This window comes from Salmo trutta, chromosome 21 (genome assembly GCF_901001165.1).
Source record: "Salmo trutta chromosome 21, fSalTru1.1, whole genome shotgun sequence".
Taxonomy (NCBI): Eukaryota; Metazoa; Chordata; class Actinopteri; order Salmoniformes; family Salmonidae; genus Salmo; species Salmo trutta.
Window position 1 is genome coordinate 4067591 of NC_042977.1, and position 21660 is coordinate 4089250.

At 45.2% G+C, this 21660-nt stretch overlaps 2 protein-coding genes and 1 long non-coding RNA gene across 3 annotated transcripts; 2 read left to right on the forward strand and 1 right to left on the reverse strand.

Annotated features, from left to right (window-relative positions):
• The first annotated feature begins 1515 nt into the window (after positions 1 to 1515).
• Positions 1516 to 9110, forward strand: LOC115157703 (uncharacterized protein KIAA0754-like). The gene is made up of 7 exons (XM_029706158.1): positions 1516 to 1521; positions 1745 to 2648; positions 3408 to 3625; positions 3732 to 3788; positions 8546 to 8645; positions 8745 to 8893; positions 9014 to 9110. The coding sequence occupies exons 1-6, from the start codon at positions 1516 to 1518 to the stop codon at positions 8882 to 8884; spliced, it is 1425 nt and encodes a 474-aa protein (XP_029562018.1). The 3' UTR covers positions 8885 to 8893; positions 9014 to 9110.
• A 4003-nt stretch (positions 9111 to 13113) lies between these two features.
• LOC115156544 (uncharacterized) lies at positions 13114 to 13926 on the forward strand. The gene is made up of 2 exons (XR_003868275.1): positions 13114 to 13237; positions 13355 to 13926. It is a non-coding gene; the product is annotated as an uncharacterized LOC115156544 (long non-coding RNA).
• A 4020-nt stretch (positions 13927 to 17946) lies between these two features.
• Positions 17947 to 21644, reverse strand: LOC115156548 (pheromone-regulated protein PRM7-like). Its single transcript, XM_029703995.1, has 4 exons — positions 20339 to 21644; positions 19483 to 20207; positions 18682 to 19374; positions 17947 to 18547 (listed from the first exon to the last, which is right to left on the reverse strand). Exons 2-4 carry the CDS (start codon positions 19778 to 19780, stop codon positions 18381 to 18383), a joined length of 1158 nt encoding a protein of 385 aa, XP_029559855.1. The 5' UTR covers positions 19781 to 20207; positions 20339 to 21644; the 3' UTR covers positions 17947 to 18380.
• Positions 21645 to 21660: the final 16 nt, after the last annotated feature.

Consider the following 21660-nt stretch of genomic DNA (forward strand, 5'->3'; position numbering starts at 1 on the left):
CAGATTTACATGAAAATATATTCATTGGCAATATTAACAAAGATAAATGTAGTAATAAACAGATTAGGAATATTGTTTGTGATACTACAATTCCCTCAGCAAGATTCTTTTGGTCAGATATGTATGGTGATATACAATGGGGGAAAGCATGGAAAATTGCTAACAAATATTGTATCAGTAACAAAGTAAATGAAGTTTCATTTGAAATGTTACATAGAATTTGTCCTGTGAAACATGTTTTGGAAAGATTCAAGCTGTCACGACCGTCGTATGAATAATTAGACCAAGGTGCAGCGTGAGTAGAGTTCCACATTTTAATAATAGTGAAAATTCCAAAAACAACAAAGATATAACGATCGTGAAACACGTAGCGCACATAGGCACTCACACAAAACAATATCCCACATCGCAGGTGGGAAAAAGGACACACTAAGTATGATCCCCAATGAGAGGTAACGATTATCAGCTGCCTCCAATTGGGAACCATATACACAAACCAACATAGAAATATAATACCTAGAAACCCCCCTAGTCACGCCCTGACCTAAAACACCATAGAGAACCCCGGGGGCTCTCTATGGTCAGGGTGTGACACAAGCTGAATATTGAATATAACTGTGATTTCTGTGGAATGGAGAAGGAGACCATTTTGCATTTGTTTTTTACCTGTATTTATAGCAGAATGTTTTGGATTGACAAACAGAATTTTGTTACAAAATAAATAGGACCGGTTGTACTATTTAATGGTTTTTATATAATGATTTATTTCAGAATTTCTGACATAGATAAAGATGTAGCATATTTAATTCAACTGCTAATAATACTAGGTAAATTTCATATTCACAAATGCAAATGGTCTAATTCAAAACCTAACTTTTTTCACTTTATAAATGAGTTTAAACAATATGGCACCACTAACTAAAATGAAAAACAAAAAGGCAATTAAAACTTGTAGTCTTAAGGAATATGATTTGTTTGTTTAGGATTCCTGGCAATGTAAATAGTTTGTTAGTACGCTTGTTTGCATGTGACTATTCCTCTTTTGTTTGATGATATTTGTTAATAAAGAAAAGTAAAAAAGAGTGCCCTGTATAAGTTGAAATCATATTGAACAACTACCAGAGAGAACCTTCTCTACATAGGAATTGCATACCATATTTTTTTCCATACATCAAAATAATACTTTATTGTCAATCAGCAATTACTTACTTAGATAAGGCCTCAACAAGGCCCCAGTTCATGGTTGAAAATAACTTATGTCAGTGCCAATGAGTTACACTGAGTGTATAAAATATTAAGAACACCTGCTCTTTCCATGACATATGCTGACCAGGTGAATCCAGGTTAACACTATAATCCCTTATGGATGTCACTAGTTAAATCCATTTAAATAAGGATAGATAAAGAGGAGAAAGGTTTAAAAAAATATTGTAAGGCTTGAGACAATTGAGACATGGATTGTCATCCAAAGGGTCAATGGGCAAGACAAAATACTTACATGCCTTTCAACGGGGCATGGTTGTAGGTGCCAGGGGTACCAGTTTGTGTCAAGAACTGCAACGTTACTGGGTTTTTTACGCTCAACATTTTCCCGTGTGTATCAAGAATGGTCCACCACTCAAAAGACAAATTGACACAACTGTGGGAAGCATTGGAGTCAACATGGGCCAACATCCCTGTGAATGTGTTGTACACTCAGTACATTAATAGTATTGGTACCGTGTTCTTGCCGTAACCTATAAAGCTGGAGCAGCTCCAAACAGCCAGTGTCCCTGCACAGAGGGAGGGGATTCTCTCAGTAGCCAGCATCAATGCACAGAGGGGGGAGATCCTCCGATCATCAGGCCTCATCCCTGCACAGAGGGAGGGAATCCTCCGAACAGCCAGTGTCCCTGCGCAGAGGGAGGGAATCATCCGAACAGCCAGTGTCCCTGCACAGAGGGAGGAGATCCTCCAAACAGCCAGTGTCCCTGCACAGAGGGAGGGGATTCTCTCAGTAGCCAGCATCAATGCACAGAGGGAGGGGATTCTCTCAGTAGCCAGCATCAATGCACAGAGGGAGGAGATCCTCCGATCATCAGGCCTCATCCCTGCACAGAGGGAGGGGATCCTCCAAACAGCCAGTGTCCCTGCGCAGAGGGAGGGATTCGTACCAATGGCCAGCCTCCCAGCGCACAGCCAAGGGATTGTCCCAAAGGCTAGTGTCCCTGCTGAGAGGGAGGAGGTCCTCCGAGCATCAGGCCTCATCCCTGCACATAAGGAGGGGATCCTCCGAGCATCAGGCCTCATCCCTGTACAGAGGAAGGGGATTCTTCCAGCAGCTTCTATCACTGCGCGGAAGAAGAAGATCCTCAGAGCATCACACGTCACCCATGCACAAAGGGAGTTGATCCTCCTGATGGCCAGTGTCACTGCGCAGAGGAAGGGAATCTTCCCAAAGGCCAGCGTCCCTGCACACAGGGAGTGGATCGTCCCAAAGGCTAGTGTCCCTGCAGAGAGGGAGGAGATCTTCCTCACAACCAGTGTCCCTGTGAAGAATGGAAACAATCATCCACAACCACCTCCCATCATCCCCATGGTGGCACCACTGTGGAAATGGGATGGTGGAGCGTGTACTCCACCTGTGGATTTCTATTCCAAGAGAAGAGGTCACTTAACTTTACCTAATTAGTAAAGAAATTACCATTGTGATAGCGTGAGAATAAGTTGTGATAGATTAAATGTATGGCTCATGTGAGAATATAGCTGTAATACTTTCATGCATTTTCTCCATACAACAGGTTTAGCTCCATTTTACTTTTACATTTTAGTCATTTAGCAGATGCTCTTATCCAGAGCGACTTACAGTAGTGAGTGTATACATTTTCATATTCCGGTGAATCTCTCCAGGATTTCGCATGGATTTTTTGGATATTAGCTGATAAATATGCTAGATTTTGCAGCGACAATTATGACATTTTGCATAGCAATATGCAATTGTTTTGTCCAATTTGTTGCAAAAATGCGCTGACAAGGAAAAAACTGTGTTGACGTCTGGCTTGATTGAACCATATTATGCAGTAAATGTGCGGTGATTGGTTGAAATTGCGAGCCCTCTTTTTGTACTGTGGTAATGGGTCAGTTCTATGCAATAATATTGTGATGACGTGACTATTTTATTCAGAAATAGTTTGGTGATTGGTGAAATTTGTAAGCCCTCACATAATATGCAGGGAATTGTTGATTTTGCAACCAAAACAATGCGATCGCAGAGTCCTGGAGTAACCTCCCAGTAATCCCTGTGACTGCGTGTAGGTTAAGATTGGGTTGTAACAGAGTATCAGAGCGAGACGTTTCTACCTGGAAGCTAGTAATTGTTCTGTGTGGTGACATGAGCAGAGTGGCCTGACTTCTCCCACTTATTACAGATGTCCGACTTAGATATGTCGAGCATCCTGCTATGATGTCCATCACCAAGCCGGAACATTCCGATGCCAACCCTCAGTGCCAGACTGGCAGCCGGCCGGTGGCTGAGCCCGAGACCCCTGCTGTTCACAATAACAGTGGAGGCTGGCTCAGCTGGGTCTTTGGGATTGGAAGAGTTAATAAGAAGGAGGTTCATCTACCTGAGGACAAAGACAGATCTGTAAGGAACTGGTTATTAACACTTTATTCTATGTAGAGACAATTGAGTGGATTAAAAAAAAGACAATTTGTGGCTTGCTTCACATTGCTAATATCTTCTTCCTCAGATTGTCTGGGATCCAACTCTGCACAGATGGGTTAACAAAACTGAGCCCAAGGCTGAGGTATACACTTAAATCGCATCCAAGATGGCGTAGCAGTTCAGATGTCCTGTCGTGTCTCGTATATATATATTTACATATTTTTTTCTTCACTTATCTTTTTACATTTTTTTATTCAAATACTCAACCTCAAAGCACTCTCCTGCAACCCGCCTCACCAATTTTAAAAAAACAAACAAAAAAAAAGCATTATTTACCTCATCTGAATTCCACAACAGAAGCTAGCCAGAGGTTAGCCATTTTCACTGGCTAACATTGAAGTTCAGCTAGCCACGGTTAGCCGTCCTCAGCTGTCCATTAGCTCGAAAAGCTATCGCCAGTTTTTGTACAGCGCGACTCAGACCAGAGCATATCGGACCTATTCTCTCTCCTTTCCCCGATTTCTACCGCAGGCTCTGGACATTTACACCTGGATCTTGCAGCTAACTAGCTGCTACCTGAGTGACTATTGGCAACGTCGGTCATGGAATTAACACACATTATTGCGGAGCTGGCCAGCTAGCCAGCTGAGGAGTTCCGTCAGCCACTCGTGGGCTGTTCCTGAGCTAGCCAGCTGAAGTGTCTCCTGGGCTACAACTCACCTATCCTGACCCGTTTTACTGCCGATGCGGAGCCCCATCGGGTCTTCACGACTGGACCACCGACGTTATCTGCCCGAGGGAGTTATCCAACTGGCCCCTCCGTCTCGACGTAACCTGATCGCCCATCTGCGGCCGGCTAATCGTTAGCTGTCTTTTCGGCTGCGATCTGAATAGGTCTATCGGACACTTTTCTTGGGCCACTATAACTAACTATTTTGCCAACTTGGACATGTCCCCCCTTCCACACGGAACCCCACTAACCCACAGACGGAAACACACGAGGTGGCTAAAAACAGACCTCCCTCCCATCTTCCACCAGCTTGCTACCTATGGCCCGGCTAGCTGTCTGAATTTCACTGGACCCTCTGATCACTCGGCTAAGCATGCCTCTCCTTAATGTCAATATGCCTTGTCCATTGCTGTTCTGGTTAGTGTTTATTGGCTTATTTCACTGTAGAGCCTCTAGCCCTGCTCATTATACCTTATCCAACCCCTCAGTTCCTCCACCCACACATGCTATGACATCTTCTGGTTTCAATGATGTTTCTAGAGACAATATCTCTCTCATAATCACTAAATGCCTAGGTTTACCTCCTCTGTACTCACATCCCACCATACCTTTGTCTGTACATTATACCTTGAAGCTATTTTATCGCCCCCAGAAACCTGCTCCTTTTTCTCTCTATTCTGGACGTCACAGACGACCAATTCTTATAGCTTTTAGCCGTACCCTCATACTTATTCTTCTCTGCTCCTCTGGGGATGTAGAGGTGAATCCAGGCCCTGCAGTGCCTGGCTCCACTCCTACTCCCCAGGCGCTCTCTTTTGATGACTTCTGTAACCGTAATAGCCTTGGTTTCATGCATGTTAACATTAGAAGCCTCCCTAAGTTTGTTTTATTCACTGCTTTAGCACACTCTGCCAACCCGGATGTCCTAGCTGTGTCTGAATCTTGGCTTAGGAAGTCCACCAAAAACTGTGAAATCATCATCCCTAACTACAACGTTTTCAGACAAGATAGAACGACCAAAGGGGGCGGTGTTGCAATCTACTGCAGAGATAGCCTGCAGAGTTCTGTCCTGCTATCCAGGTCTGTACCCAAACAATTTGAACTTCTACTTCTAAAAATCCATCTCTCCAAAAACAAGTCTCTCACCGTTGACGCCTGCTATAGACCCCCCTCGGCCCCTAGCTGTGCTCTGGACACCATATGTGAACTGATTGCCCCCCATCTATCTTCAGAGCTCGCGCTACTAGGCGACCTAAACTGGGACATGCTTAACACCCCAGCCATTCTACAATCCAATCTTGATGCCCTCAATCTCACACAAATTATTAATGAACCCACCAGGTATAACCCCAAAGCCGCAAACTCTGGCACCCTCATAGATATCATCCTAACCAATGTGCCCTCTAATTACACCTCTGCTGTTTTCAACCAAGATCTCAGCGATCACTGCCTCATTGCCTGCACCCGTAATGGGTCAGCGGTCAAACGACCTCCACTCATCACTGTCAAACGCTCCCTGAAACATTTCAACGAGCAAGCCTTTCTAATCGACCTGGCCCTGGTATCCTGGAAGGATATTGACCTCATCCCGTCAGTAGAGGATGCCTGGTTATATTTTAAAAATGCCTTCCTCTCCATCTTAAATAAGCATGCCCCTTTCAAGAAATGTAGAACCAGGAACAGATATAGCCCTTGGTTCTCCCCAGACCTGACTGCCCTTAACCAACACAAAAATATCCTGTGGCGTTCTGCATTAGCATCGAACTGCCCCCGCGATATGCAACTTTTTAGGGAAGTTAGAAACCAATACACACAGGCAGTTAGAAACGCCAAGGCTAGCTTTTTCAAACAAAAATTTGCTTCGTGCAACTCCAACTCTAAAAAGTTCTGGGACATTGTAAAGTCCATGGAGAATAAGAACACCTCCTCCCAACTGCCCACTGCACTGAGGATAGGAAACTCTGTCACCACCGATAAGCCCACTATAATTGAGAATTTCAATAAGCATTTTTCTACGGCTGGCCATGCTTTCCACCTAACTACCCCTACTGCATTCAACAGCACTGCACCCCCCACAGCTACTCGCCCAAACCTCCCCCATTTCTCCTTCTCCCAAATCCATTTAGCTGATGTTCTGAAAGAGCTGCAAAATCTGGACCCCTACAAATCAGCTGGGCTTGACAATCTGGACCCTTTCTTTATAAAATTATCTGCCGAAATTATTGCAACCCCTATTACTAGCCTGTTCAACCTCTCTTTCGTGTCGTCTGAGATTCCCATAGATTGGAAATCAGCTGCTGTCATCCCCCTCTTCAAAGGAGGTGACACTCTTGACCCAAATTGCTACAGACCTATATCCATCCTACCCTGCCTTTCTAAGGTCTTCGAAAGCCAAGTCAACAAACAGATTACCGACTATTTCGAATCCCACCGCACCCTCTCCGCTATGCAATCTGGTTTCAGAGCTGGTCATGGGTGCACCTCAGCCACGCTCAAGGTCCTAAACGACATCGTAACCGCCATCGATAAGAAACAATACTGTGCTGCCGTATTCATTGACCTGGCGAAAGCTTTTGACTCTGTTAATCACCACATCCTCATCGGCAGACTTAGTAGCCTTGGTTTCTCAAACGATTGCGTCGCCTGGTTCACCAACTACTTCTCTGACAGAGTTCAGTGTGTCAAATCGGAGGGCCTACTGTCTGGACCTCTGGCAGTCTCTATGGGGGTACCACAGGGTTCAATTCTTGGGCCAACTCTTTTCTCTGTATACATAAATGATGTCGCTCTTGCTGCTGGTGAATCTCTTATCCACCTCTACGCAGACGACACCATTCTGTATACTTCTGGCCCTTCTTTGGACACTGTGTTAACAACCCTCCAGACGAGCTTCAATGCCATTCAACTCTCCTTCCGTGGCCTCCAACTGCTCCTAAACACAAGTAAAACTAAATGCATGCTCTTCAACCGATCGCTGCCTGCACCTGCCCGCCCATCCAGCATAACTTCTCTGGACGGTTCTAACTTAGAATTTGTGGACAACTACAAATACCTAGGTGTCTGGTTAGACTGTAAACTCTCCTTCCAGACTCACATCAATCATCTCCAATCCAAAGTGAAATCTAGAATTGGCTTCCTATTTCGCAACAAAGCATCCTTCACTCATGCTGCCAAACATACCCTCGTAAAACTGACCATCCTACCAATCCTCGACTTCGGCGATGTCATTTACAACATAGCCTCCAATACCCTACTCAACAAGCTGGATGCAGTCTATCACAGTGCCATCCGTTTTGTCACCAAAGCCCCATATACAACCCACCACTGCGATCTGTATGCTCTCGTTGGCTGGCCTTCACTTCATAATCGTCGCCAAACACATTGGCTCCAGGTCATCTACAAGACCCTGCTAGGTAAAGTCCCCCCTTATCTCCGCTCACTGGTCACCATAGCAGCACCCACCTGTAGCACGCGCTCCAGCAGGTATATCTCTCTGGTCACCCCTAAAGCCAACTCCTCCTTTGGTCGTCTCTCCTTCCAGTTCTCTGCTGCCAACGACTGGAACGAAATACAAAAATCTCTGAAATTGGAAACACTTATCTCCCTCACTAGCTTTAAGCACCAGCTGTCAGAGCAGCTCACAGATCACTGCACCTGTACATAGCCCATCTATAATTTAGCCCAAACTACTACCTCTTCCCCTACTGTATTTATTTATTTATTTATTTTGCTCCTTTGCACCATATTATTTATATTTGAACTTTGAACTTTCTTCAAACTACAAATCTACCATTCCAGTGTTTTTCTTGCTATACTTTATTTACTTTGCCACCATGGCATTGTTTTGCTTTTACCTCCCTTATCTCACATCATTTGCTCACATTGTATATAGTCTTATTTTTTTTCTACTGTATTATTGACTGTATGTTGTTTACTCCATGTGTAACTCTGTGTTGTTGTATGTTGTCGAACTGCTTTGCTTTATCTTGGCCAGGTCGCAATTGTAAATGAGAACTTGTTCTCAACTTGCCTACCTGGTTAAATAAAGGTGAAATAAATAAATAAATAAATAAAAAAATTCAAAGAAATTAAAAACAGTGAACAACCATTGTATTTCAACTGTGATAATATTACTAACAATTTGGAAAATGTGTTGATGTGTTTTACAGAACAAGTGTGTACCACCACCTCCACCGATGGGGACATATGGATATCAGGGGAACACTGGCAGTGTCCCCAAAGGAGTGAATCCTTACTCTATGAAAGCAGGTGAATATTGCTTTAGAATACATGTGGTTTAACCAAGACTGTGTCAGCCAATCATAGATGTCCCTGGTGGTCCCCTGCTAACATCTTTCCCACTACCAGCAGGTCTATGGGGCAGCAGATACCCTACAATGCATGACAATGATGGGACCAACTCAAAGCCTCCAAGCCATGGTCCTGGACTGCTTCCTAGACAGCTTTTGACCTCATGGCACCAATGGTTGTGCCACCTGACACTCTAGCCTACTGAGGTAAGACTCTGGAAAATCCTTCCAAATTGTATCCATTCATCATTAACTGAGATTTTACTGTAACATAGCAAATGGCTGAAGTAGCAAGGATGTTAACTATTTTTTATTTTTGTCCAACAGGCCATTTGCCCAGAGTGGATTTGCCATACATAGATTTTTTTCAGCATTAAAAATCTTCAGCATTAAAAATGTATTAAAACATGATCTTTTAATTAAATCTCTCCTTTGTGTCCTCATGTTCACATTAATTTGATGTGTTCTATCATCATTTACAATGCTTATTGCTTCTGCATTGCTTTACGTTACAGACAAGTATACTGCTCAAAAAAATAAAGGAAACACTAAAATAACACATCCTAGATCTGAATGAATGATATAATCTTATTAAATACTTTTTTCTTTACATAGTTGAATGTGCTGACAACAAAATCACACAAAAATAATCAATGGAAATCCAATTTATCAACCCATGGAGGTCTGGATTTGGAGTCACACTCAAAATTAAAGTGGAAAACCACACTACAGGCTGATCCAACTTTAATGTAATGTCCTTAAAACAAGTCAAAATGAGGCTCAGTAGTGTGTGTGGCCTCCACGTGCCTGTATGACCTCCCCACAACGCCTGGGCATGCTCCTGATGAGGTGGCGGATGGTCTCCTGAGGGATCTCCTCCCAGACCTGGACTAAAGCATCCGCCAACTCCTGGACAGTCTGTGGTGCAACGTGGCGTTGGTGGATGGAGTGAGACATGATGTCCCAGATGTGCTCAATTGGATTCAGGTCTGGGGAACGGGCGGGCCAGTTCATAGCATCAATGCCTTCCTCTTGCAGGAACTGCTGACACACTCCAGCCACATGAGGTCTAGCATTGTCTTCCATTAGGAGGAACCCAGGGCCAACCGCACAAGCATATGGTCTCACAAGGGGTCTGAGGATCTCATCTCGGTACCTAATGGCAGTCAGGCTACCTCTGGCGAGCACATGGAGGGCTGTGCGGCCCCCCAAAGAAATGCCACCCCACACCATGACTGACCCACCGCCAAACTGGTCATGCTGGAGGATGTTGCAGGCAGCAGAACGTTCTCCACGGCGTCTCCAGACTCTGTCACGTCTGTCACATGTGCTCAGTGTGAACCTGCTTTCATCTGTGAAGAGCACAGGGCGCCAGTGGCGAATTTGTCAATCTTGGTGTTCTCTGGCAAATGCCAAACGTCCTGCACGGTGTTGGGCTGTAAGCACAACCCCCACCTGTGGACGTCGGGCCCTCGAACCACCCTCATGGAGTCTGTTTCTGACCGTTTGAGCAGACACATGCACATTTGTGGCCTGCTGGAGGTCATTTTGCAGGGCTCTGGCAGTGCTCCTCCTGCTCCTCTATGCACAAAGGCGGAGGTAGCGGTCCTGCTGCTGGGTTGTTGCCCTCCTACGGCCTCCTCCACGTCTCCTGATGTACTGGCCTGTCTCCTGGTAGCGCCTCCATGCTCTGGACACTACGCTGACAGACACAGCAACCTTCTTGCCACAGCTCGCATTGATGTGCCATCCTGGATGAGCTGCACTACCTGAGCCACTTGTGTGGGTTGTAGACTCCGTCTCATGCTACCACTAGAGTGAAAGCACCGCCAGCATTCAAAAGTGACCAAAACATCAGCCAGGAAGCATAGGAACTGAGAAGTGGTCTGTGGTCTCCACCTGCAGAACCACTCCTTTATTGGGGGTGTCTTGCTTATTGCCTATAATGTCCACCTGTTGTCTATTCCATTTGCACAACAGCATGTGAAATGTATTTTCAATCAGTGTTGCTTCCTAAGTGGACAGTTTGATTTCACAGAAGTGTGATTGACTTGGAGTTACATTGTGTTGTTTAAGTGTTCCCTTTATTTTTTTGAGCAGTATATTTATTTTGTGAGGGCTCTGCCTCTTCACATTCCTTTCCTCTATCCCGGTTATCCTCACTCTATACTTCGTTCACTCGTGTGAGTGTGATCTTACGGGAAATCCTGGCCTTTTGCATGCGTTTGCTTTCATTGCCCTGGGCAATTTGCATTTTCTCAAGCAACAGTTCATCACTAGTGTTAATATTCTGGAGATGCACTCTCATCTCTGCCCTGACATTATCATTTGTTAATCCTGTAACAATGGCCTGCAGGCATTGACTCTTGACTAACTGTGCCATATTTCAGTCCTGCTTGGGCACGAGCTGAGGCTGATAACACTTTCTGTCTCAGGTTAAAGACTCGGACTAGGATGTCCAAGGCAGTGTTGCTTTAGTCAACTTGTGATACAGTTCAGTAGCATTCCTCTCTGCATAATGTGTCCTCAAGATATGTGTCCCCCAGATAACTCCTCATCTTAAGCCCTGGGCTCACAGCTCTGATTACTGCTTCTATGATTTCTAATTCATGGTATCCTTTTCTCCGTCCATTTTCAATATGATGTTCTAGGCTGCTGAAGCTGAGCTTATCTTTTTGATTTTGATCTCCGATCTGTCCATGAATTTTAAAGTCTTTCTAACTGGACATACTCACGCCATTCTCTCTCTGTGGTGGGTGCCTTTCTGGAGCTGAGACCACTTCTCTGCTGGGCTGAGGAGCCCCTCCCTCTTCTTTTCGTTCTGCCGCAGCTCCCGTCTCTCCGCTGGGTTCGCTGTCGCCGACTGGCTGGGACTTGTAGGCAGACTTTCACAGTATCCTCAGAGTCCGACATTCCTTTGATTTCGCCTTTCAGTTGAAGCAGCCAAGACATTCCCTCATCCTCTGATTCCATTAAATCCTCCTTCTCACAGTAATCTTCCATCAATTTGCGTCGCAAAGCGCGATGGCTCTTTCCTTTTACTTCAGTCATCTACACCTCCTATTCCACAACGTACACACAAGTGCCGTAAATTGTCCTCAGTTAAAGTCAATAAACTCTGTTCGATTTCATCCAACAACATTTCCCTCTCTCGACTTATATTGTCCTGCTCACGTGGCAACAACGACAATGCAGGCAATGGCAAGATAGCTACACTCCGTTAGGTGGTTAGCCTGCTAACGTTAGCTAGCTAGCTGCTCTCCCAATGTCTCTCACTCGTTGTCCGTTCCAGGAATATGGGCTGGTGCTCATATGAAAATAAATCTCAGCGGTGCCTCCAAATTTGTTACCCTTCCAATGAGCTTATCATATAAACTACAACGCGAAAAGTACGGTTTACTTCACTTTTACTCATGTCAGCACAGGTGACAGCCGTTTACAGCTTTTCTTTAGTTTTTCATTCTTACTCTTTCCAATTCACTTAAACTATATTTCTTTATTTCCCATGGTGTCACGACTCCTGCCGAAGTCGGTTCCTCTTGTTCGGGCGGCGTTCGGTGGTCGACGTCACCGGTCTTCAAGCCATCACCGCTCCACCTTTCATTTCCCATTTGTTTTGTCTTGTTTTTCCACACACCTGGTTTACATCCCCTCATTACTCTACGTGTATATTATCCTGAGGTCCCCTCGTGTCTGTGTGTGGTATTGTTAGTTCGTTTTGTGTGTGACGCTACAGGCTAGTTTTGCGCCGGGTATTATGTTAACCCGTGGTTTCTGTATTTTGCACTATTTTGTGTACTTGTGCGCTCGCTTTTTCCTTGGGCCGGAGTGTTGTTACGCAGTTGCGTCCGGCTGTTTTCCTCTGCCTAATAAAGCGTGCCTGTTCACTCATCTCTGCTCTCCTGCACCTGACTTCCTTCGACCAGTTGCGCACACTCTGACAGAATACCACACCCTGCCTTATGGAGTCAGCAGGAGCAGGTACCCCTGTTGTAGGGGTCGAGGAGCGCGTCCGAGAGCACACGGCGATGCTCCACCATCTCGGCGCCGTTATGGACCGCGTCGTTCAGACGATGGACCGCTGGGAGAGACAGGGAGTCCCTCCAGCGCCTCCACCAGCACAACAGGGGTCGCCACTACTCGCCCCTCCTGTACCTGGTCCCAGTGGGATTCGTCTCGCTCTTCCCGGGGAGTATGATGGGACGGCGGCATGCTGCCAGGGTTTCCTGCTGCAGCTGGACCTGTACCGGCTCCTTCGGGGCGTGAGAGGGTGTCCGCCCTCGTCTCGTGCCTCTCGGGGGAAAGCCCTGGAGTGGGCTAACGCCATGTGGCTAGAAGGAGATGCAGCGCTGGACCACTTCGAGGAGTTCACCCGCCGCTTCCGAGCAGTCTTCGACCACCCGCCCGAGGGTAGAGCGGCGGGTGAACGTCTCTTCCACTTGAGGCAGGGGACGAGGAGCGCCCAGGAGTTCGCCCTGGACTTTCGGACCCTGGCCCCAATACATGTGGGGGAAGAGGTGGCTGTCGAATATATGATTCTGATATGTACAGGTAATCTCATTGTGTGTGTGTGTGGGGGAGGGTGTCCACATTTGTGTGCGTACTCTGAGGTGTGTTTGAATATGAATGAGCAGCAGTGTTGTGATGTGTCCTATCCCGTCCTTGCAGAGTGATCTTCCTTGGCCTCAGCACATGTCTCAGTGGCTCCTCCGTAGGAGGGAGGGGGACACCACCACGGGACAGACCCCACACTCATCGCTAGAGATCGAACTTCAGACTCCCTCCAAAACCACTGAACCCCTCAACACACGGAAAGAGATTAACATGCACAGCCTTAGAGGGAGCCGGAACAGGATAACTCCCTCCAAACTCACAAAGACACAGAGGAGGAGGAACTATCCAACACCCAGGGAGAGAGAACAAGTGACCTCAGTCGAACACAGCCAGAAAGAGGAGGTGGAAGAGGCATTAGATAGAGGAGGAGGCCATTCCTCCTGTTCATGTGAGCAAGAAAGAGCAGAAGGCTTCTGATCAGCCAAATGGCAGGCAGAGGGAGAGGTCATAGTGATTCACACCCACAGAGAGAAAGACAACCCACACAACCTCTTGGTTGAGATGAACCACACAGAGGTAGAGGCAGAGGGCCTTCAGGGCTAGCCAGACAGCCTGCCTGCTCTGATCCTCAAGTCAATTGTATTTAAATTCATGTTCATTAAAGATTTGTATTCAAGAATTGAAAAGTCCCATTTACTTAATGATACTTTTTCGCTGTCTTCAACCCTCAAGAACCAGGGTGAGTCTGGGTCTCCCTTTTCCTGGGCAAACACAACTTGCATATCGTCATAGACTAGGCCGAAACGTTAATCTTTTAACCTTGCTTGAATAAAGCAATGCATTTTTTTATAGTGAGCAAGAGTTGCGCTTTTTCCTTTTCTATGATCATTCAAGTTTTTGGTTGCACCTCAACTCAACGTTGGTTTCTGTTTATTTTATTTTTACAGGGACAGTGCACATTTATCAACGTTTCAGTTAAGCCAGTTAGCCAGCCGGCTAATTTTCAACCCCAGTCCCTGGGCAGGTTATTAAAAAACAATTACAATATAGACAATCATTGAGCAGTGAGCACACGCAGAGCAACATAGGACAAGCAAGACGTAGCATACAGACAGAGCAACATAGAACAAAAAGCAACAAGACAAAATCCATTAAAGCAACAGTGTTTCCACACCTCACAAGCTACAGACAACATGGAAAGCGGCAATACACAGCTAGGGATTATGTTCACAAATATGATTGACCTTTAGCCATGTCTTCATGTTTTTTGTGAAAGTGTGATCTGTTGCCCTCTTTGTGAAGAACATGCAGACAGCTTTTTTCACATTGAGATGCAAACACGAGTCACTGAGCCACTTTGTAACTTGGACCATTACAGTTGTGAGTTCTTGTGCAGCTTGTTGTTTGCTCTTTGCATGCACATATATCACTGTATCGTCTGCATACATTTGAACTTCAGACCCAGTACAGACAGAAGGCAGATCATTAATTTACAGGCTGAACAGGAGGGACCCCAGTATTGACCCTTGGGGCACACCCACATCATAGCTAAGAGTGGGCGACAGCTCACTGCTCACTCTGACACACTGAGTTCTGCCTTCAAAGTATAATTTCATCCATCTCAAGGCATCGGAGGGAAAAGTTGAACTTGGACAATTTCGTGGCGAGAATCTCATGGTTAACAGTATCAAAAGCCTTCCTTAGGTCCAGAAACACATCCCCAATAACGCCCCCTTTGTCCATCTTGGACTTCACATTTTCCAGAAGAAAGCAGTCGGCCGTTTCTGTGGAGTGTTTCGCTCTGAAGCCAAACTGCATGGAGTGTAATGTGAAGAGGCTGTTGTTGAGGTGGGCAATCAGTTGTTCTGCTACACACTTTTCAACAACCTTCGACACCACAGGTAGTATACTAATGAGCCTGTAGTTACTCACGTCAGCAGGGTCGCCCGATTTAAAGATAGCCGTTATTATGGCCGACTTCCATACCCTTGGAAACACCCCCAGACCAATAGATGTGTTGGTGACCTTAGTAATGGGGCCAATGAGTGACTCTTTGTAGTTTTTAAGAATGGTAGAGTCCAGCCCAAACACATCTTTGGCTTTAGAGTTCTTTAGTGAGCTAATCACCTTGTTCACCTTTGACTCAGAAACCTCCCTTATGATGAAGACAGGTTGAGCGTCATTTACTAGCACTGAGCCCAAGAAACCAGTGGAGGGGTTCTGTGTCAGTACCCTGACAGAGTCAATAAAGTAGGAATTGAAGGCTATTGCTATTTCGACTGCATCCTGTGTTAGATTGTTATTCACCAGGATTTCTAGTCTTTTTGCAGTGTTACTATGGTCTTTCCCTGTTAACTTTTTTAGATTCTCCCAGATCAATTTAGAATTTCCCTTTGCTTCACCAATTATGTTAATAAAAAAGTTTGCCTTGGCCTGTCTGATTTCTTTCATCACCTTATTTCTCAACGTGGTAAACCTACGTCTGTCATGCTCTAATTTGGATTTTAGGGCTGTTTTTAGAGCATAATCTCGTTCTTTCATCAATTTCCAGATTTCTACATTTAGCCAAGCTAGAGTGCTCTTTTGGCCAGGTTTGGATTTGATTTTCTTTAGGAAACCATTTATTGTAGTCTGGATTGTGGATAGAAAAACCTGACTATCAGCTTCCACATCTGTATAGGACAAGAGATCATTACAGTTAATTCCCTTAATTGTGATTTCAAAATAGTTTAATTCACTCTTAGGAATTCTTAGTTGATCCGTCTTTCTAACAGTAGAGAGGGTAAACCTGCTCTTAGAAAGCTTTCTGGCTATAAGTGTCAGCATATAATCAGACAGCCCAGTAACCATATTGAATGATTTCGTCACTCTCTCTGGTGTATTACTGAACACCAAATCAATCTGTGTTTTAGAGCAACAAGTCACCCTGGTTGGCCCTTTAACTAGTTGTGTAAGGTCAAAGGTATTAGTGATCCATTTGAGGGTTTTCCTACAAGACTTGTCTTCATAATTAATATTAAAATCTCCCATTAAGATGACCTCGTTCCAAAAATCACATTCCCTAAGCATGTTATTAAACTGATCAAAACACACACTTTTGGTGGAAGGTGGTCTATACATTCCAATAAGGGTAAAAGACATTTGGGGAGACAGTGTAACGTTCAGGCCAATACATTCTAGTTCATTATCACATGACCACTCAATTTGTTTACATCGGATATGTTCTTTAATGTAAATCATCAGACCCCCTCCTCTTCCTTCAATCCTGTCTCTCCTGAAAACATTGTAGCCAGGCACAATCAAAGCAGCATATGGAGAGTTTTTATGGAGCCATGTATCTGAAAGGCAGAGGAAGTCAAGGTTGGAGTCTGTGAGAAGATGTTGAATTTGATCACTTTTTGGAATGACACTACGAATGTTCAAGTGCCCCCCTAGTAGTCCCTTGGGCTTAGATCGTGGGTCCCAGATGACTTGAGAGTTTTTTTTATTTTTTATTATTTCACCTTTATTTAACCAGGTAAGCTAGTTCAGAACAAGTTCTCATTTACAACTGCGACCTGGCCAAGATAGTGCAAAGCAGTGTGACAGAACCAACAACACAGAGTTACATGGAATAAACAAGCGTACAGTCAATAACAAAATAGAAAAAAATAAAGTCTATGTACAGTGTGTGCAAATGGCATGAGAAGGTATGGCAATAAATAGGCCATAGTAGCAAAGTAATTACAGTTTAGCAGATTAACACTGGAGTGATAGATGAGCACATGATGATGAGCAGATGATGGTGTGTAAGTAGTGATACTGGTGTGCAAAAGAGCAGCAAAGTAAATAAAAACAATATGGGGAAGAGGTAGGTAGATTGGGTGGACTATTTACAGATGGACTATGTACAGCTGCAGCGATCGGTTAGCTGCTCAGATAGTGTGATTTAAACATTGAAAAAAGTTAGATTTTCTGTGTTTTCTGACGGCTGGGTTTAGGCCGTTTTGTTTCGTTTTGAATAGGGCCAATTTGGTAGCGCAATTAACAATCCCTCCCGCTTGCACTGGATGCGGGGAACTAATTAAAACAGCTTGCGTACCAGAAGCAAAGTCAGGGATCGCATATGGCGACTTGTGTATGTTTGAAGAGTCGAGAGAAACCATAGCACTCCCCCACTTCCGCAGCGGCGACGATCAGTGGACGAGGCCATCCACTGCAGTGAGTATCGCTGGCTCGGTGATGTTAGGCCCAGGATTGAGTTGCACATCCCCGGAGAGCAGGAGGGTAGTGAACAGGTAGTTGAACAGTTTCCGATAAATGTTGGACTTGTGTTTGTTCCGCCTAAGCAGGTCAGTGGAATAGGGAGCGAGGTAGACTTGGCCATTATTCAGAACATTATGGTATGCTGTGTACTGTCCGCTCCCGTGGAACGGTGAACCAATGTGTTTGGTGTTGATATTCTCCGGCAGTAGATTGATTGCGTCATCCCAGCAAGGACGCACTGAGATTATCAGTAGAGCAGCTACATAACTGACAATCATGGCAATGTACTGGAGATAAAACACATCATTGCGCTTTAAATCTTTGCATGAGTTACTTAGCTGGGGTCGGCGTACACCTGATGTTTTAGATAAAATAACAGCATTCGTATGAGAAGCGGCACCTGCCACACCACCCTCCCTTCCGTCTGCCATTTTCCTTTCCCTTTGTTCTTTTGTTGTCAAATAATATTTTTTAAATGTACTAAGTAAATTATTAAAAGCATTAAAATGTGGATGTTTCCCACTTATTTACACAACCTACTCCACACTTGCAAAGTGAAAATTTACTTTCATGCATTTTCTACATACAACAGGTTTAGCTCCATTTTACTTTTATATTTTAGTCATTTAGCAGACGCACTTATCCAGAGCGACTTACAGTAGTGAGTGTATACATTTTCATACTCTGGTGAATCTCTCCAGGATTTCGCATGATTTTTTTTTTATATTTGCGGATAAATATGCTAGATTTTACTCCACACTTGCAAAGTGAAAGTTTATAGAAAAGTTCTGAAACTAAGTAGTAAACAGAAGAAAAGCAGAATTGAGTCCAATTATAATGTGAAAAATTTTAATGGTCTATGGTTCAATCTCATTTCTGAAGGTCTGATGAATAATTAATATTGTTCCTCCTCTTCCTTCTGGCAGGCGCAGCAGCACACTGCCCTCCAAAGCCTGCAGAAAAATCGCATGACTGCTCCTTTCCTAGCTCTGCATGGAACATCCAGTGTCACGTCCTTGGTGACGTGTGGGGTGACATCCGGGATGACCACAGCAACATCCTCTGAAAAGGGAAAAAGGAGGAACAGAATGTAAACAAATGCAAACCGTAGCTTCTAAACACTGGCCAGTTGAAAGGTTCTACTAAGATGTCATGACAAACGGCACCTGTCAGAGTGCTCACTAAGTGTTACTCACCTGCTTGGATGTCAGTTGGCAGAGTGGCGAAGATGGCCATTGTCAGAGTCCTTTCTTCAGGTGTGATGTCCACAACCTCCAAGAGGGAAGAGATGGGCTCTGCCTCTGTATTAGTGGGGATGTCCACAACATTCAGTTGGGAAGAAGCCGGATCTGCCTCTGTGTTAAGGGTGATGTCCACAACATTCAGGTGGCAACAAGCCGGGTCTGCCTCTGTTTTGGGGGTGATGTCCACAATATCTAGTTGGGAAGAACCCGGGTCTGCCTCTGTGTTAAGGGTGATGTCCACAACCTCTAGGTGGGACAAGCCCGGGTCTGCCTCTGTTTTTGGGGTGATGTCCACAACCTCCAGGTGGGACGAACCCGGGTCTGCCTCTGTGTTACGGCTGATGTTCACATCCTCCAGGTGGGACGAACCCGGGTCTGCCTCTGTGTTAAGGGTGATGTTCACAACCTCCAGGTGGGACGAACCCGGGTCTGCCTCTGTTTTTTGGGTGATGTCTTGAACCTCCAGGTGGGAAGATGCCGGGTCTGCCTCTGTTTTGGGGGTGATGTCCACAACCTCCAGGCGGGACGAACCCGGGTCTGCTTCTGTATTAGGGGTGATGTCCACATCATTCAGGTGGGAAGAAGCCGGGTCTGCCTCTGTGTTAGGGGTGATGTCCACAACCTCCAGGTGGGAAGATGCCAGGTCTGTGTTATGGGTGACAATAACAATCCTGATGATCTCTACTACTACAAGGCACCAAGATGTCATCAGAACAGGCATCTGTCAGAGTGCTCTCTATCATTGCTACTCACCTGCTTGGATGTCAGCTGGTCGTGTGGTGGAGACGGCCACCAGGAGGACAGGGGGGACTGGTAGGGTGGCTGCAGGGGGCTGGAAGCAGCTCTGCACCTCGTCCGCCACAAAGGCACAGACAGAGCTCATATAAAAAGGGCTCTGCAGGTCATCCGTGGAGAAGGACTGACTGATTCTCCCGAGGATCGATCGCACAGATTTAAAAGCAGCAGCCCGGGAGAAAGGGATGTGATGTGAAGGGTCCTTTAACATGCAGGAGAGCTTCTCCACTACGGCCGCCACCATGCCCACGGCCATCGCGCTTATTAGGATTGGGTGCTCTGAATGGCCTTCCTCTGGCTGAAGCCACAGGGCCAGGAGGAGCCTGGGCACCACCTCCACCACCACCTGAGATGGGCTGAGCAGGTTGCTACGGGGCTCATTGGACTGCTCGCCCAGAATGCTCCTCACAGCTCTCTCCACGATGCTGTGGGCTTTAGGATCGCTGAAATCAACAAAAAGGAGAAGACAAAGCTAAACGATGTGCAATGTGCTCACAGAGAACACTGTCTTAGTCTGTTTCTGCGTAGTTCCAGATGTGTAGATAAATGGATCAAGTCATATGCAGGGCAGTACATGGAACTCACATGTCAGCTGGCGAGGTGGAGTGCATGGAGCGGCGGAGCTTGCAGAAAGCCTCGTGCTCTATGTCCATCATTTTTAGGCAAGTGTTTACTTCCCAGGCCTGCAGTATGAAACAGGAAGTCCCATTAGTGTAATTTCACAACAGATCTATCCTGCTGTGCTAACTCGTTGTTGAAAGGCTAGTAAAGAGCTCACTAACTTGTAGTATGTCTCTAACTCTCATTCTCTTACCAGCCGAGCGAGGTCGTTTCCCTCCTCCAGGGTTTCCTTCCACACCCTTCAAATAAAACACAGAGCAATTCAACTTTCCTGGCTTGTGATTTTTCTGTTGTTTATTTTACCCAAACCTGGAGTGCTGCTGGTGGCAGGAATGGCAGTGAAGGTGAGTGCTGACGTGGTGCTCACCTCTCCCTAAGGGATTTTTTGCCCTGAGACACCAGCCAGTTGCTCATGTGCTCCGTGGTGACATGGGGCGGGACCTGGCCTTGACTCTGGAGCAGCAGATAATGGACCATGATCTTCTTCTGCAAGATGAGGTAAGGTGTGAGACCATGCCACAAAATACCATATCATGTGCTTTCAGAAGGGCCTCTTGCAACATTTCACAACTACTCATGCCTGACAATTTACAAGTGATATTAAGAACTCTTATGACCAACTTCTCTAAACTGTCTTGAAATACAACTCTCTTTCTGTTGTTTATGTTTTTGTGGGATGAATCTTACCTGTTTATTGTAATATGTTTCCTCCCAGCAGGCCTGCAGAGTCTGAAAATAAAGGCTGCTTCTACAGAATTCCTTTGAAGATAATGAAAATAATGATGCTTTGTTATGCACATTATGCACAGGCATTTACACTATGCTAAAATTAATTTCTCCTAAGATTACCTTTGTGGGACCATGAGTGAACTCCGGAATGCACCAAACCCTATCCATGGTAAGTTGGGGAAGAAATGCAGCGCTATAGATATACGGGATGCTCTAGAGATAACAGGAATGACTTAAAGTCGCGAATGATCAATGACTGTGGCGTCGCCCAATATGCTGCACTTAGAATTGAGTTGTAGGCGATGTTTGGCGCAAAATAGAATGTTTACATTCTATTGCCATGGAGAAATGGAATGTGTAGAACCTGTATAATTGGGTATGCTTCTATGTCTTTATTTCGTGAAAGATTAAGCTCTTTATTATGTCATAATGTGTATATGAGGACGTAGGAGCCCGTCCCGATTCATGACGTGATTATCCAGGTGCGTGTTGCTTAGACCTACCAATCCAACCTTGGTTTACAAGTTAAATACATTGTTTATATATGCCTATACAAATCTATTTACCACATCCATTTAAAGCAATGATTGTCAATTGAAAATGTGGTTGTTGTGTTATCCTGTTGTGCGCCTTGAGTGTCAGTCCCCTTAAGCACATTATTCCAATATTTCCGAGCTCTGAATTGACACAATGAACACTTTTGCAAAGATATTCGGTTACAAATAAGAGTATGAATGACAATAAACGTATGACTTGAATTGTATGCATAATAGTGTAGTAAACAAT

Bases quoted from the DNA above. Each gene is read 5' to 3' on its own strand.
- LOC115157703 (XM_029706158.1), top strand. The intron at 2,649-3,407 runs GTCACTTAACTT...CACTTATTACAG, and splicing joins TTTCTATTCCAAGAGAAGAG to ATGTCCGACTTAGATATGTC. The intron at 3,626-3,731 runs GTAAGGAACTGG...CTTCTTCCTCAG, and splicing joins CTGAGGACAAAGACAGATCT to ATTGTCTGGGATCCAACTCT.
- LOC115156548 (XM_029703995.1), bottom strand. From the start codon at position 19,780: ATGGCCGTGGGCATGGTGGCGGCCGTAGTGGAGAAGCTCTCCTGCATG. The intron at 19,375-19,482 runs GTGAGTAGCAAT...CCCATAACACAG, and splicing joins ACCAGCTGACATCCAAGCAG to ACCTGGCATCTTCCCACCTG. The intron at 18,548-18,681 runs GTGAGTAACACT...TTCCCTTTTCAG, and splicing joins GCCAACTGACATCCAAGCAG to AGGATGTTGCTGTGGTCATC.